The sequence below is a fragment of the Pteropus vampyrus genome, unplaced genomic scaffold (assembly GCF_000151845.1).
Source record: "Pteropus vampyrus isolate Shadow unplaced genomic scaffold, Pvam_2.0 Scaffold177, whole genome shotgun sequence".
Classification (NCBI taxonomy): Eukaryota; Metazoa; Chordata; class Mammalia; order Chiroptera; family Pteropodidae; genus Pteropus; species Pteropus vampyrus.
The window spans coordinates 2,095,933-2,108,675 of NW_011888958.1; the positions used below are offsets into that span (position 1 = coordinate 2,095,933).

Genomic DNA, 12,743 nt, shown 5'->3' on the forward strand with positions numbered 1-12,743 from the left:
GTTATTCAGATACTCAGGGAGATCTTCAAATCTGAAATAAGCCAGAGCAAGCACAGCAAAACCATGTCCAGCCAGGAGACTCGCTCTGTATTCACAGAGGCCACCACCACTTCCAAACAGATCGATGATCCCAGGGAAAGGCCCTGCACCTGGAGAATACCACGAATCATGACGAACTCTAGACTCTTAAAAGACATTCTTAGGTTTTAGATTTTGGCAGTCAGGAGAGAAGCAAGGAAGGTTGGGGGTTTGGGATTCGTGGAAGGACCCTTTTTACTCAAACAAACAAACAAAAAAACCGGTGGGGAGAAGGGAGAACAAAATGCCTTTTCTCTAGGATTTCTCATATATTTTCACAAAACGATGAAAATAATATATAGTTGAACCTTGAAGAACACGGGGGTTGGGAGAGCTGCCCCCCTCCCCTTTGTGGTCAAAAATCCCCATATAGCTGTCCCTAGTTATCCACAGGGATTGGTTGCAGGAACCCTGCAGATATCCAAATCCACAGATGCTCAATCCCTTATATAAAATGGCATAGAACAATATATAGTCAGCCCTCCACATCTGTGGATTCCCAACCAAAGATGGAAAAGACTGTTTTTGATCCATGGTTGGTAGACTCTCCAACCATATACTCAGTGATATAGAGGACCGACTCTATATTGATTGAAAAAAAATCCAAATACAAGTGGATCTGCACAATTCAAGCCCATGTTGTTCAAGAGTAAATGAAATTACAAATAACATGATGAGATGTTCATTTTCCACCAAATTTTATTTCTTGTTTTTCTTTTTGTAAAAAATCTATTTGAGAATGCTTTGAAAGGCATAAAGCAGTCTACATACATAGGGGATTATTATATTCCCTGTCGCTTTATGCCCTCTGCTCCAGCCTTAAACAATGCTATTCCTAAATGTGCCATGTTCTCTTTGGCCCCTGAAAATGGTATATACTATTCTCCTCCCCTCTCCACCTTTTTTTGACATGGTTGACTTCTCAGTCTTCAAATCTAAATTTAGATCTCCCTTCCTGTAAGACTTCCCTGATCTCTCTCCCCTCCCCAAGTGAGTTAGATAGCCTTTTATATGTTCCCACCCTGGGCTTGTACCTCCCCTGCCTTAGCATTTACTACACTCATTATAGGAGCAAGTATAATTGCCCATGTGTTCTATTAGGCTGTAAGTACAGTGAGGCCCATGTCTGATATTGCTAGCCATTGCATCCCGGTACAGAGCACAGTCCTTAACACATATTTATTAAATAATTGAACCCTTCTACATTATTTACGGCTTTTGAGACAAAATACAATAAATTTTAAATGCACCACATACTAGGCACTGAAATAGCACTTAAGATTGACATGACTAGGTGGTGAGTTTTGTTTTTGTTTTTTTCATGAAAGTCTTTAGGAAATTCTTAATGAATCAGTCAATATGGTTTATTGAGCTTCTACCATATCCCTGTGCAAGCCTCTAGAAATATATAGTGATCTAGAAGACCCAGTTCCAGCCCCAGGAGTTCACAGTTGAGTAGGCAGCCACTAGTTAGGGCTGTGAGTTGCTGAAGAGCTGTAAGAATAAAGCAGGACCTCTTGTTTTGGAAAATAATCACATAATCCCCTGAGCTGTGGAAACTCCAGCATTTCTCTGTAGTGGGGTTTCAGTCCAGCATTTGGTTGGAAAGGGTGGGGTCAGGGGTCTTGTTTCCACGCTGCTGTTACCTAGTAAGTCTTTGTTTTTACTTAGTTTAGGGTTTCTCAACCTCAGCACTACAGACATTTAGACCAAGATATTTCTTTGTTGGGGGGCTGTCCTGTGCTTTGTGGATATTTAGCAGCATTGCTGGTCTCTATCCACTAGATGCCTATAGCACCTCCCCCCCAACCTCCCAATGTAACAACCAAAAATGTCTCCAGATATTGCCAAATGTCCCCTGGAGTGGGAGGCAATCATCTCAGGTTGAGAAACACTGTCAGACTGTTTACAATAGTGGGGAGAGGACGATCAGGGAGTTTTGTTTGTTTTGGATTATGGTAAACTGTCTCTGTGGCTTTTGGCCTACTTGTAAGTTTGATGTGAAAGGAGATAAAAATCACTTTTGCACACAGGCAGAACTCATTGCCTAATATCGGTATTTGAAACACAGCCAGCTCTCAAATATATGTTGTATGCACTTTGAAGCATAGAGCTAAGGGAGTGACAGGATCTCCAAGAAGTGCCGTGAAACTTAAGAATTCCAACCAAATCCACGACAGATTCTGGAATGCCGGGACCAGTTTAAGAAAGTTCCACACCCATGTGGTTTCCTGGCCAAGCAAGTGGCCGCCCAGGGTCTCCCACTCCTCCCGACTTCCAGAGCAGCTAGGGAAGCCGGCAACTGACCTGGCGGCAAGAAGAGCGTGGCGCGAACCCGGCCTGTGCGCACTGGCTCCCGCCGCACCCCGGGCCCCAGGAAGTCGCGCTCGTGCACTGCCCGGCCCAGGATCTTCCCGGTTTCGAGCTCGTGGCCGTCGAGCACCTCCAGCTCTACAGCGAAGGGCGTCTGCACGTCTCGCTTAGCTAGCCGCAGAAAGGGCTTCTCGGGCTCCAGGGCCCAGAAGACCCCCATGGGCTCGAGCCCCGCGAAACTGCCGCCCAGCGCGGGCGCGCGCGTCAGGTCCAGCTCGCCGCCGGCGTGGGCGCAGTAGCGCGCGTGGGCCCGGAAGAGCGCGCCCCTCTCGTCGCGCAGGGACGCGCGCAGCGTGACCCGCTGCCCCGGGGCCAGGGCGCGCACGACGATGCGCACGGGCTCGTCCCAGCGGCCGCGGTTGGGCTCCACCGTCACCGTCGCCGCCATCCTAACTGCGACAAAAAAGGTGGGGTGTGCTCCGCGGAATCACGAGCGGGGCCTAGTGTCCTTACACCTCCTTCGGGAGCAGTAGCAATTGGAATCTTTGCACTGCTCCCATTGGGTGGGTATGGGGACACTCTCTAATCCGTTGTGTGAGCTCCCCCTAGAGTTTGTGCAAATCCACTAGTGCCAGAAGAAAGTGTCTGCTAAAGTAAATTAATTACTAACCCTGCAATCCAATGTGGTGTATCGAAATAGAAGTACGAAAACTGCTGAAAGCTAAGTATTAGGAAATACCCTGGTGGTTCCAAGAAGCTGGATTTTTAAAAAGCATCCTAGGTGATTGTTCAGTTGACTCTTGAATAACGCGGGGGGGAGGGGGAGGAGGGGAGGGACAGTCGAAATCCGTAGAACTAGTAAATCAGGGGATAGGAAGAAGAGCATGATCCTAATCCCTCCTTTGCCTCTCAGTCTTTCTCAAGCCTTTTCCCTAGAACTAAGGGTTCCTAGCAAGGCCTCCAGAGGTAGATGTTTACAGAGCGAGACCTATCCGGGTTCCAGTATGACCCTGCTCCTTAATAGCGTAGTGATCCTCAGCAAGGTACATATTTAAGCCTATGAATCCAGTTTCCTTATCTGTAAAAGGTTTATTGTGATGATCACATGGGCTAACGTATGTAAAAAATACTGTCCTGATTGACCTATAGTAGATGCTCAGTAAATGTTTTGTTCTTTAACTCACAAATCTGGTCGCAAGGCAGTGTCAGTGTTGAGCTGTATCAGAGTTCTGGCAGGAAACGAGTGACACTTTCAAACTGGGTAATTTGAGGAGAGTTTCATAAAGAGACTATTTGTAAAGGCATGGGAAAAGTTTTGTTTGTTTGTTTTAAAGTTTTGGTGCAGAAACTTGGGCCTGAAGCCTCAAGGGGAGAAGGCTGCCTGGTAGTAGCTGTAGCCTTCATAGAAGGAGGCAGGCACCCATGGTAAGGTGGCAGAAGTGGGGACAATAAAACCTTTAACTTCACTCTCCTCTTGCCCTGCAGTATCAGGCTCTCTTTGGCTGAATCTAACCATACAGTTCAGCCTGTCTGGGTACAGAGCAGGGTGGAGAAGGGGCGATGGAGCACATGGAAGATGCTGAGCAAATTGAGGCTCAATAAATATTTACAAACTAAACAAAAAGATATCGAACTAGGCCCAGGTCTCAAGAGTTCTATAAGCTTTCCCCATTCCATTTCCTGAAGTAACTGCTGCAGCATATTTTAAATACCTGTTGTTGTAAGTATTTCAGGCTGTCCTCAGTCTAGGAATAGCTTGCCAAGAATTTACCTGGGCTGCTACAACCACCAACACAATAATTAAAATTTGCATTCAGATTTCAGAAAATCAGTGAGAAAGGTGGCTTTTCTCTCCCCCTTCCCCGATGCCCAGGTTGCTGTAAAGAAGCAAGGAAATGGTTTCCAGGCAAATGAGAGAAAAGCAGTTAAGGAGGTCTACGCCAGGCCATTCAAAAATGCCCTCCTCTAGGGAATTCTGCACTTAGAACTCCAGGTAAGTAGGTACTGTACAGGCCAACTACCAGGGGATGCCCATAATCCACAAAACAATCATCTGCTTTAAGAACATACTTTGCCCTCATGAGAGGGGAGCATCCTCATACAAATTCCAATGCCTGTCTAGTGACTTGAAATGGCTTTAACTTAATACCCAGATGTGTGACATGCTATCCCAAGTATTAAACATAAAAATTGATTTCTGTGCCTCCACTTTAAGGATAGGGACTTCATGGATGGACAAAAGACTTTGTCTGATCAAAGGTAGAATTTCTCTGGTTACCTCAGATAATTACCCTCCCAGAAATGTTTCTTTCTGAGAGGGCCCCATGCTTATCAGCTCACTGCATTTCAGTTATAAATTCAATATAGAAAGGCTGGGCTTCAGAAACAATTGCTTCTGAGTCACCTCTGATCAGTATGCCATCAATAAAATGAATAATTTCACTATCTGAATTAGCATTAAGATATCTGTTAAAATCCCACCTTAATAGAGTCTGACAAATGTTAGAGAATTTAAATGTCTTGGAGACAAGACTGTTAAGGGAGACCACTGGTTGCCAAGTGAGAGCAAACTGTTATTCATATCTAAAATGTATTGGGACCGAAAACAATACCCTAGTAAGATCAATAAAAGAATGCCAGTCAAGGGTGACTTAGAAGGATCTTCCTATAGAGAAACAGTGTCAGCCACAGTTAACACGAGTTCATTTAGTTTTCTGTAATCCTCAACATTGGAGAGATCCGTTGACTTTCCCAAAAACCCAACTGAGAAAGGGAAAAGGGCTGGAGGTAGAGACAGACTTTCAGTCACTCTAGTATCCATGATCCTGGGCTTGGTACTATTTCATATTTACAGTTTTGGTGGGACAAGAGAAATCCACGATTTTTTTTAGCAGCCACTATACTACCCACTTGGGTAAACTCTTTCTCCAAGATAGCAATAACTTAATTTCAATAATACTCTTATGGTTAATAGTATTGTATCAATGTTAATGTCCTGATTTTGATAGTTGTATTATTGTTATGTGAGGTGTTAACATTAAAGGAAGTTGGAGGAAGGGTTATAGGGAACCTGTACTATTTTTGCAATATTTTTGTGAGTCTAAAATAATTTCAAAATAAAAAATTTTAAAAGAACAATATTAAGGAGAAATGAAACCACCAAAAAAGACACTTTTGGTCCTGTGTCCAACCTGTAGGGTTTGAAAAACCTGTCCACTTCAGATCCTTAAGCCTCAAACCCTTAGTCTTTCCCATTCAGTTAAGATTTCTGGGAATTTGCATCATCTCTGATCCTATATCTAAAATTACCTGAAATTCTTGAATATTTCTCTTGTCCAAAGCGTCAAGACTCAGACATATGTTTCTTCGGAGAAATCTGATATTGCAGTGGGTCTAGAGAGAAAGGACATTAGGGCCACATGTCTCTCCTTTTGAAGGGCCTCATTCTTAGTCTTTAAGGGAAGGCTCTCTACATTCAGAGAGATTAATGGAAAGCATAGTTTTCAAAACAGCCACTTGCTTTCTGGGTACATTAAAAGCTTCATCCTTATCCTGGTGAGGCCTATCTTGGCTCAGTTCCCGGAACTTTGAACTATGGAAATTAGCAAGTGGAGTGCTTGCCAATATGGTGGCTGAAAAATGACTACTTGAGATTTATTACTTGTAGGAAATTACTGTTTGACTATCGCCATGGGAACAAAAGGCTTTTGATCATAGGGACATAACATTCTGATAACAAGCTTTCTGCTTCTGTACTCCCCGCTTGCACACCCCGACCTATAGGTTGACAGGTAGTGAATAGGAGAAAAATAGACCTTTGTATTCAGACAGAATGAAGAATGGGGTTTTGGGCTTAAAAACTCTGTACCTCTACATTTTGGGGCTGCTTAATTTGGGGTCTGTGTACCCCTGGCAGACCCAGCTGGCTGAATAAAGAGTGTGATCCCTATGACTCAATGATTCCTGGTAGTCCGTGTGTCTTTCGGGACAGTATTTTTTACATACGTTAGCCCATGTGATCAGCACCAAGAGTTGTGCTCTAGCTGAAGCTGTTACTGGGGCAGTTTGAGAGATGAACTGTTTCAGGTGCTGCATTAATTATTTTTGTAATTTTATTAGATCACCAGTAAGCAATGGCCAGAGAATTTGACCAAGCAACTGTTGTATGAATAGAATGAAACACTGGCTCACTAAAAAAAATTCTTATTTGCTGGTTCTCTATGTATTCACCACCAACACCATCCCCACCCTGCAGTAGCTCTGCCTCTGTTTGGAAGAGCAGGATGTAAATCTTAGGGAAAATAGGAATGCCAGTTTCTTTGCAAAAAGTAGATCATTTGGACAACTAAGGCGTCCTGCCTCAGGCTAATTAAAATGGCCTTTTTTTTTTTTTATCATTCTCGATTCCTTCTATTATATGACTGCAGTTGTTCTCAAATATCCGATAATTAGGGTCATGTAATTTCCATAATCTCATCAAAAACAGGAACAGAGCATCTAACTCTTGGAATGTCATATTCAGAGGATAGTCTTCATTGTAAGACTCTCTTTCCAGTTCGGCCTTGTCTATTTGAATATCCCTCAGCCTTTATCCTAAGATCCTTATAGCCAATTTAACATAGATTTTCCAGAAGTCTGGTTGTATTTCCTAGTGAGCTGGATTTCCTAGTGAGTCATTAGGCCTTTTTTCAATATTGTGTCTATCTATTAATTGGACCTTAGAAGCCTTTCTCTTTTACCTCTACTAATACTGGGTGAGTTTGAGGTGATTTATGGAGAAGGACCAAATAAATTTACCCTTCGACATCATGAGGAGAAGAAAAGTCAGAGATTCTGGTCTGGGGAGAGGCCAGCTGAATGCTCCTGACCTGCTCTGGTTTCTTTCTGGAAAGCCCAGGAGAAACAGCCATGAGACATGGTGCCCTCAACCCCTCATTTTCCCATCTCAAACATTAAACTCTAAATCTTCTCCCCAAATAGACCTCCTTCTCACAATCTCACAGTTTTCTGTTATTCCAGATCCTTCTCTTTCAGTACTGATTTATAAAGATTTGTATCTGTGAATTTGCTTTGGGAATATTTGCATCTCTTCTTAAATTTAGATAAGGTATATTTGGTGGTAAAACCATGCAGAAGTTATCATTTTTAAAGCTGTAGCCAAGAAACACAACAGTGTCTGACGGTGCTTACTGGGATCCCATCTGTCAGGGTCCGGGGTATTGCTGACCTGACCTAGAAGGTTCAACGGTGTGAGGCCCAGTTGGACGAATGCACAAGGAGTTGACATGAGTATGAAACGGCAGGCACCAACTTTATCGTGCGGAGCGCACTTCTGTTGGGAAGTGCAGTTCTACTGGGGAATGCAGTCTATTGCACTGGGCACATTTTTTTTATTTTCCTAAAAGTGACTTTTTATTTTACTAAATTAAAAATTTTTTTCAATAAACTTGAAGAATATTTTTATGTTTAAGGATCTATTTTGCTAGAATAGGCTTCTAAAGTGTCAGATGTTTTCTCTCAACACTTTGAAGATATCATTTCAATGGTTTCTTGTTTCCATTATGGCTGTTGGGAAGTCAGTTGTTACATTTACTTTTGCTCCTTTGAATGTTTTTTTTCCTGTGGCTTCTGGTGAGATTATTTTTATCTTTTTCTTTTTAGCAGTGTTCTGTTGCCTGTTGCTACATAACAATTCTGTGGACAGGTTGCATTTTCCAAAGATGAGTACAACAAATAACTCCCATCTCAAATGCTATTCTAGAACCTTGCCAATTCCCTAGTAGAGCCAAATCCACTTTCCTTGTACCTGAGGTCTTTGTGTCTGCCTCAACTCGTAGTGTACAGCCTCATAGCTATGTGACTTCCAAAGCTAAATCATAGTAAATGCCATGTATTTCCACCTTCCTCTCCTATCACATTCATTCTTAAAACCCAGATAGCATGCTATGAGGAAGTTCAAGCAGCGTGTGGAGAGATCCATATGCATAAGAATCACAGCTGGCTTTAGGACTGGGTGGCAGGTGGAAACTGGAAGGGCTTCCAAGGAGGCTGCCAGTGAAGGCCCGAAGGGCCTCACGGAGGCTATTATTGAGGAGGGCTCAAAGGAAAGCAAGAAAAATTCACTGGAAGCTGGAGGAAACTCTGACACTTACAGTAATGTGAAAATAGAAAATATACCTAATGAATTCAATAATCAAGCTAAAGTGATTTCCCAGCAGGGTAATCAAAGTGCCAGCTGGCAGCTTTTTGCTGCCTACGATAAAATGCAAGAGAGAGAGATGAGTTAAAGAATGAACTGTTAAATACAATGGAACCAGGTTTAGATAGTCAAACTGACAAGTTCGACAGTAATACTGTTTCTCATTCCCAGCCTCTCAGATGGCAAATTATTAAGAAAGGACCTCAGACCAAAGTCAAATCCTGGGTAGCTCTGTGGGAGATCCTTTGTAAATACCTTGGAAAGATTCAAGGTAGGGCCTTCATAGAACATTTGATTGACAAAAGCCCTCTAAAGATTTTAAAGTGTGCCTAAGAGATCCTATTAAATAATAGGACTTCTGGGCTTCTTATGGGTGTTGTCCTAGAGGATCCTAGAGGAGCCCAAGGTAGAGGAGTTCCTATCCCAGACAGACTTATAGTTGTGAATTTTGTCTCATGGAGTTAACTCTGCTAAGATTTTTAGAAAACCACCTAGTTCTTAGGATAATTGTTCTGGTGGAAGCACTGCGAACTTGAACAAAAAGAGTGTGCAAAATAAAGAGAGATCTTTGGACTCATAATTTTTTTCATCTAGGAAGCAGATTGAGGAGGCTTTTTAGTTGCTAATTCAGTTTTCTTATGGAAAATAAAGGTTTCCATTTAAAGGGTGAAACCAAGAGCTACAGAGAATAATTCAGAGAGTAAACTGAGCACCAATGAATTAGCAACATGTTCTCAGCTAGATTTCAAAATTGCTAGGGATCAGTGACTGTTGTGTGCCTCTCATTTTCCCCATTCTAAATAAGAATGTGTATGAGTTATATCCATCCTACCTTTGTGGTGTGTGTGTGTGTGTGTGCGCACACGCACGCACGCAAGTAGTTTCTTTAGTTCATAGGTCTTCAGACTGAGAATGATACTCAAGGAGCTGTACCCAAGGAACTGTACCTGAGGAGCCTCATCTGTACCTGGACCTGATACAGATGATGCAGTCTTGGACCTTGCATCTGAGTGTGATACTATAATGGACTGAGACTTTTGAGGAAGTTATATTTTATATATGAGAGGAATGTGAACCAGAAGGCAGATTTTCCAAAGATAGTTACAATATTTCCCATTCTACATGCTCTTCTAGAACCTTGCTACTCTTTTCAAGAGATGGACTCTGTTCTCCTTTAACTTGGGTGGGTCTTTGTTACTGTCTTGGCCAGTGGAGTATGGCAAGAGTGATGCTATTTAGCTTCTAACACTAGGTCAAAAGAATGCCATGCAATTCTGCATTGATCTCTTGCAATGCCCACTCTTGGAACCCAGACCAAGAGCCAGTGAAAACAAGAGAAATTGAGATCCCTCCCCTCAACCCACAGCCTTGCCTGGACTCCCAGCAGACAGGAAGTACTACCAACTTCCTTGCCATGCGAGTGATCATGTTGAAAGATCTCCAAACCTCGGGCTAACTACCCTGGCCACTGGGAACAGAGGTAATTCATTCCTACTAAGCCCTGACCAATTTGCAGACTCTTGGACTGCCAGCCTCCAGAACTGTGAGAAATGCCTGTTGTTTAAGCCACCCAGCCTATGGTATTTTATTATGGCAGCCCTAGCTGACTAGGACATAGTGCTTCTTGAATATGTGGCTTGATGTCTGTCAGTTTGGGGAAAGTCTCAGCCATTATCTCTTCAAATATACTTACACAATGCTTTGTGGCCATGATGTCAAAGAAAGTTAGGAATGATGCCTCTAAGAATGCCACACCATGATTTTCCAAAGTTTATTCTTAGAGCCAGGAAGCAAGAAGGAAAATAAGTCATAGTCACTCACCCTTGGAACAGACTTTAGACTTAACTATTCTAGAAACAGATGTTCCCCTTCATTACCTCAATTCCTCCTCCCAAAGGATTCTTCTCTGAAATCCATGAGAAAGAATAAAAGGTTAGTCTGGCTTTTCTTACATCAACATTTTCTGTATACTTTTGGCCATTGAAAATTCTACCATGCTTTCAGTAGTTAAACCAGTAGCAAATAGTGGATGGCCATTCTCTCTCAGTGATGGAAAAAGTAACCCAGTATTTGTTCTGCTTTAAATTTCATCTATGGCTCAAAGTGTTAAGTAAAAGAAATCTAGAAGAAAAGGTAAATTTTAACAATGAGGATGCTCTTATTTTTTTGAGTGGTATAACTCCAATTAAATCTTGTATAATAGGCATGTGTTATATTAGTAAAACTAGTGATAAAACAACTTATTCAAAAGTTACCTTAAAATACATCAATAATACAATGACATGAATTTGATATTATTCAGGGGAAAATTAATTCACATAAGATTATTAAACGCTAGAATCTGACCTTGTACCTCTCATGTCAACAACAGATCAATGCATTACAATTTGGGGGAAGCTGCCTTCTGGGCACCTCCAAGATGTGTACAGAAGAAGTTTAGAATTTGCTTCCAAGCATCAACCTGGGCCTTAAAATGAGCCCTGGGCTCCCCACTCCAGATCACAGGCTTTTTCAGGAGTGTGTTCATGGAAGCTGGACAACAGGGGAAGTAAGGAGGCTCAATGTAATGCCCAGTCCCAGGGTAAGAGATGATCTGGGGTTTTTCCTTTCCATGGGCCTGGACCCGTTCAGAGGCTATTTCGGCATATGACTTACTCCTCCAGTTATGGTCATCCTGACCAACGATGAAGAGGATAGGCCCCTGGGCCTTCTCCACTGGAATCATGCTGGGATTCTTACACTCTCCTACACTATCATTCATTAGATCTACAATGTCCAGAAGGCCTGAGAAAGATACCTTGATTCTCCTCGGGTCACAACCCCATGGTAGGACATAATTCTCCTTGTAGGATATGGCTTTGTTTCCACTGAACCCAGATCCATTGATAGAAACTGTGGCTGAGACATTCTTCAAAAATGAGGCCATAAAAAGACAAATATCAGCCCCTACAGAAATGCCCAGAAGCCCAATGCCTGGTACCTTTACTTGGAAGAAAAGAAGAAGAGTCAAGAGTCAAGAACCTACCCAATGGAAAAATGTCTTTCTAAATGCAACTACAGATGCCACTAGCTTTAATTTGTGAATTGGCTACAAGAGAATCAACTTCAGCTGACAAGAGTTTCTTCCCACATAGTAAAAAAGATCTCGTTGGCCAGATGGCAAACAAATCTTAAACTCACTGGCAAATTTTGGAATTGGTTACACATGTTCCAAAGAATCATCCACTAGAGAATGCTAAGTCATGGATTCTGTCAGATTCAAGACTTCATTCAGGTGGGCGTGATCAAAGTCTCAATGTGCCTGGGTATCTAACTGTATGGAACTGAGATCTGTTCCGAGAAGTGAGTCATTCATCAGATCACATGTAAATCAGCAAATGATTAACTTTATAGAAACAAAGTAAGACTTCAAAGTTCAACTAAGTAGTTCTTAGCTTCTAAAATGGATGGGCAAGTTCTGGTCAAAATCTGAGAAAATACTCTGATATCAGAAAAAGATTAAAAACAAGCATGCAAAGCTAACAAAATAAAAGCTCCATAACAAAAGTCCTTTAAATAAAATCTCACATGTATTTTATGATTATTATGCATTATTAATCCATCTGAGAAAGTGGAAAATATATAGGCACATAAAATCAAGAAAGTCTCCAAAAGTAATTTCTGTGTAAGAAAAATGGAGCAGCATCAGTGCACATGGCACAGATGAGTGCAAAGTGACATTCTCTCAGGAGATACATCTAGAGCATTGGTCCCCAACCTTTTTGGCACCAGGGACCAGTGGTCCTATGAGAATCTAATGCCTGATGATCTGAGGTGGAGCTGAGGCAGTGATGCTAGCTAGGAAGCCACTGCAAATACAGATGAAGCTTCTCTCACTCACCACAGTTCACCTCCTGCTATACGGCCTGGTTCCTAATAGGCCATGGACTGGTACCGGTCCATGGCCTGGGGGTTGGGGACTGTTGATCTAGAGAGAATGATACAATAAAGGACATTAGGAGAACCTGGGAGTACTGAAGCATGTAGCACAGGGCTTCTTCAAAGTAGGAGACGTTTATGCTGTTGAATTTCTTGGGGAGATTTTCAAAGTTGTAATAAGCTAGAGCCAATATGGCAAAGCCATGGCCAGCCAGGAGGCTGGCTCGATATTCCA

The 12,743-nt window shown here is 42.3% G+C and overlaps 2 protein-coding genes across 2 annotated transcripts in view; both read right to left on the reverse strand.

Moving 5' to 3' along the window:
- LOC105299270 (acyl-coenzyme A thioesterase 6-like) overlaps positions 1-2,949 on the reverse strand; it is a 5,282-nt gene extending 2,333 nt beyond the window's left edge. Inside the window, 2 exon segments of the mRNA XM_023537076.1 lie at positions 14-149; positions 2,386-2,949. Of these exon segments, the coding sequence (XP_023392844.1) occupies positions 14-149; positions 2,386-2,839 (590 nt within the window). The 5' untranslated portion in view covers positions 2,840-2,949.
- An 8,021-nt stretch (positions 2,950-10,970) lies between these two features.
- LOC105299271 (acyl-coenzyme A thioesterase 4-like) overlaps positions 10,971-12,743 on the reverse strand; it is an 11,267-nt gene continuing 9,494 nt past the window's right edge. The window contains exons 2-3 of the mRNA XM_011370932.2: positions 12,595-12,740; positions 10,971-11,570 (exon numbers count right to left, since the gene is read on the reverse strand). Coding sequence (XP_011369234.2) covers positions 10,971-11,570; positions 12,595-12,740 — 746 coding nt within the window. The remainder of the gene's footprint in view (positions 11,571-12,594; positions 12,741-12,743) is intronic.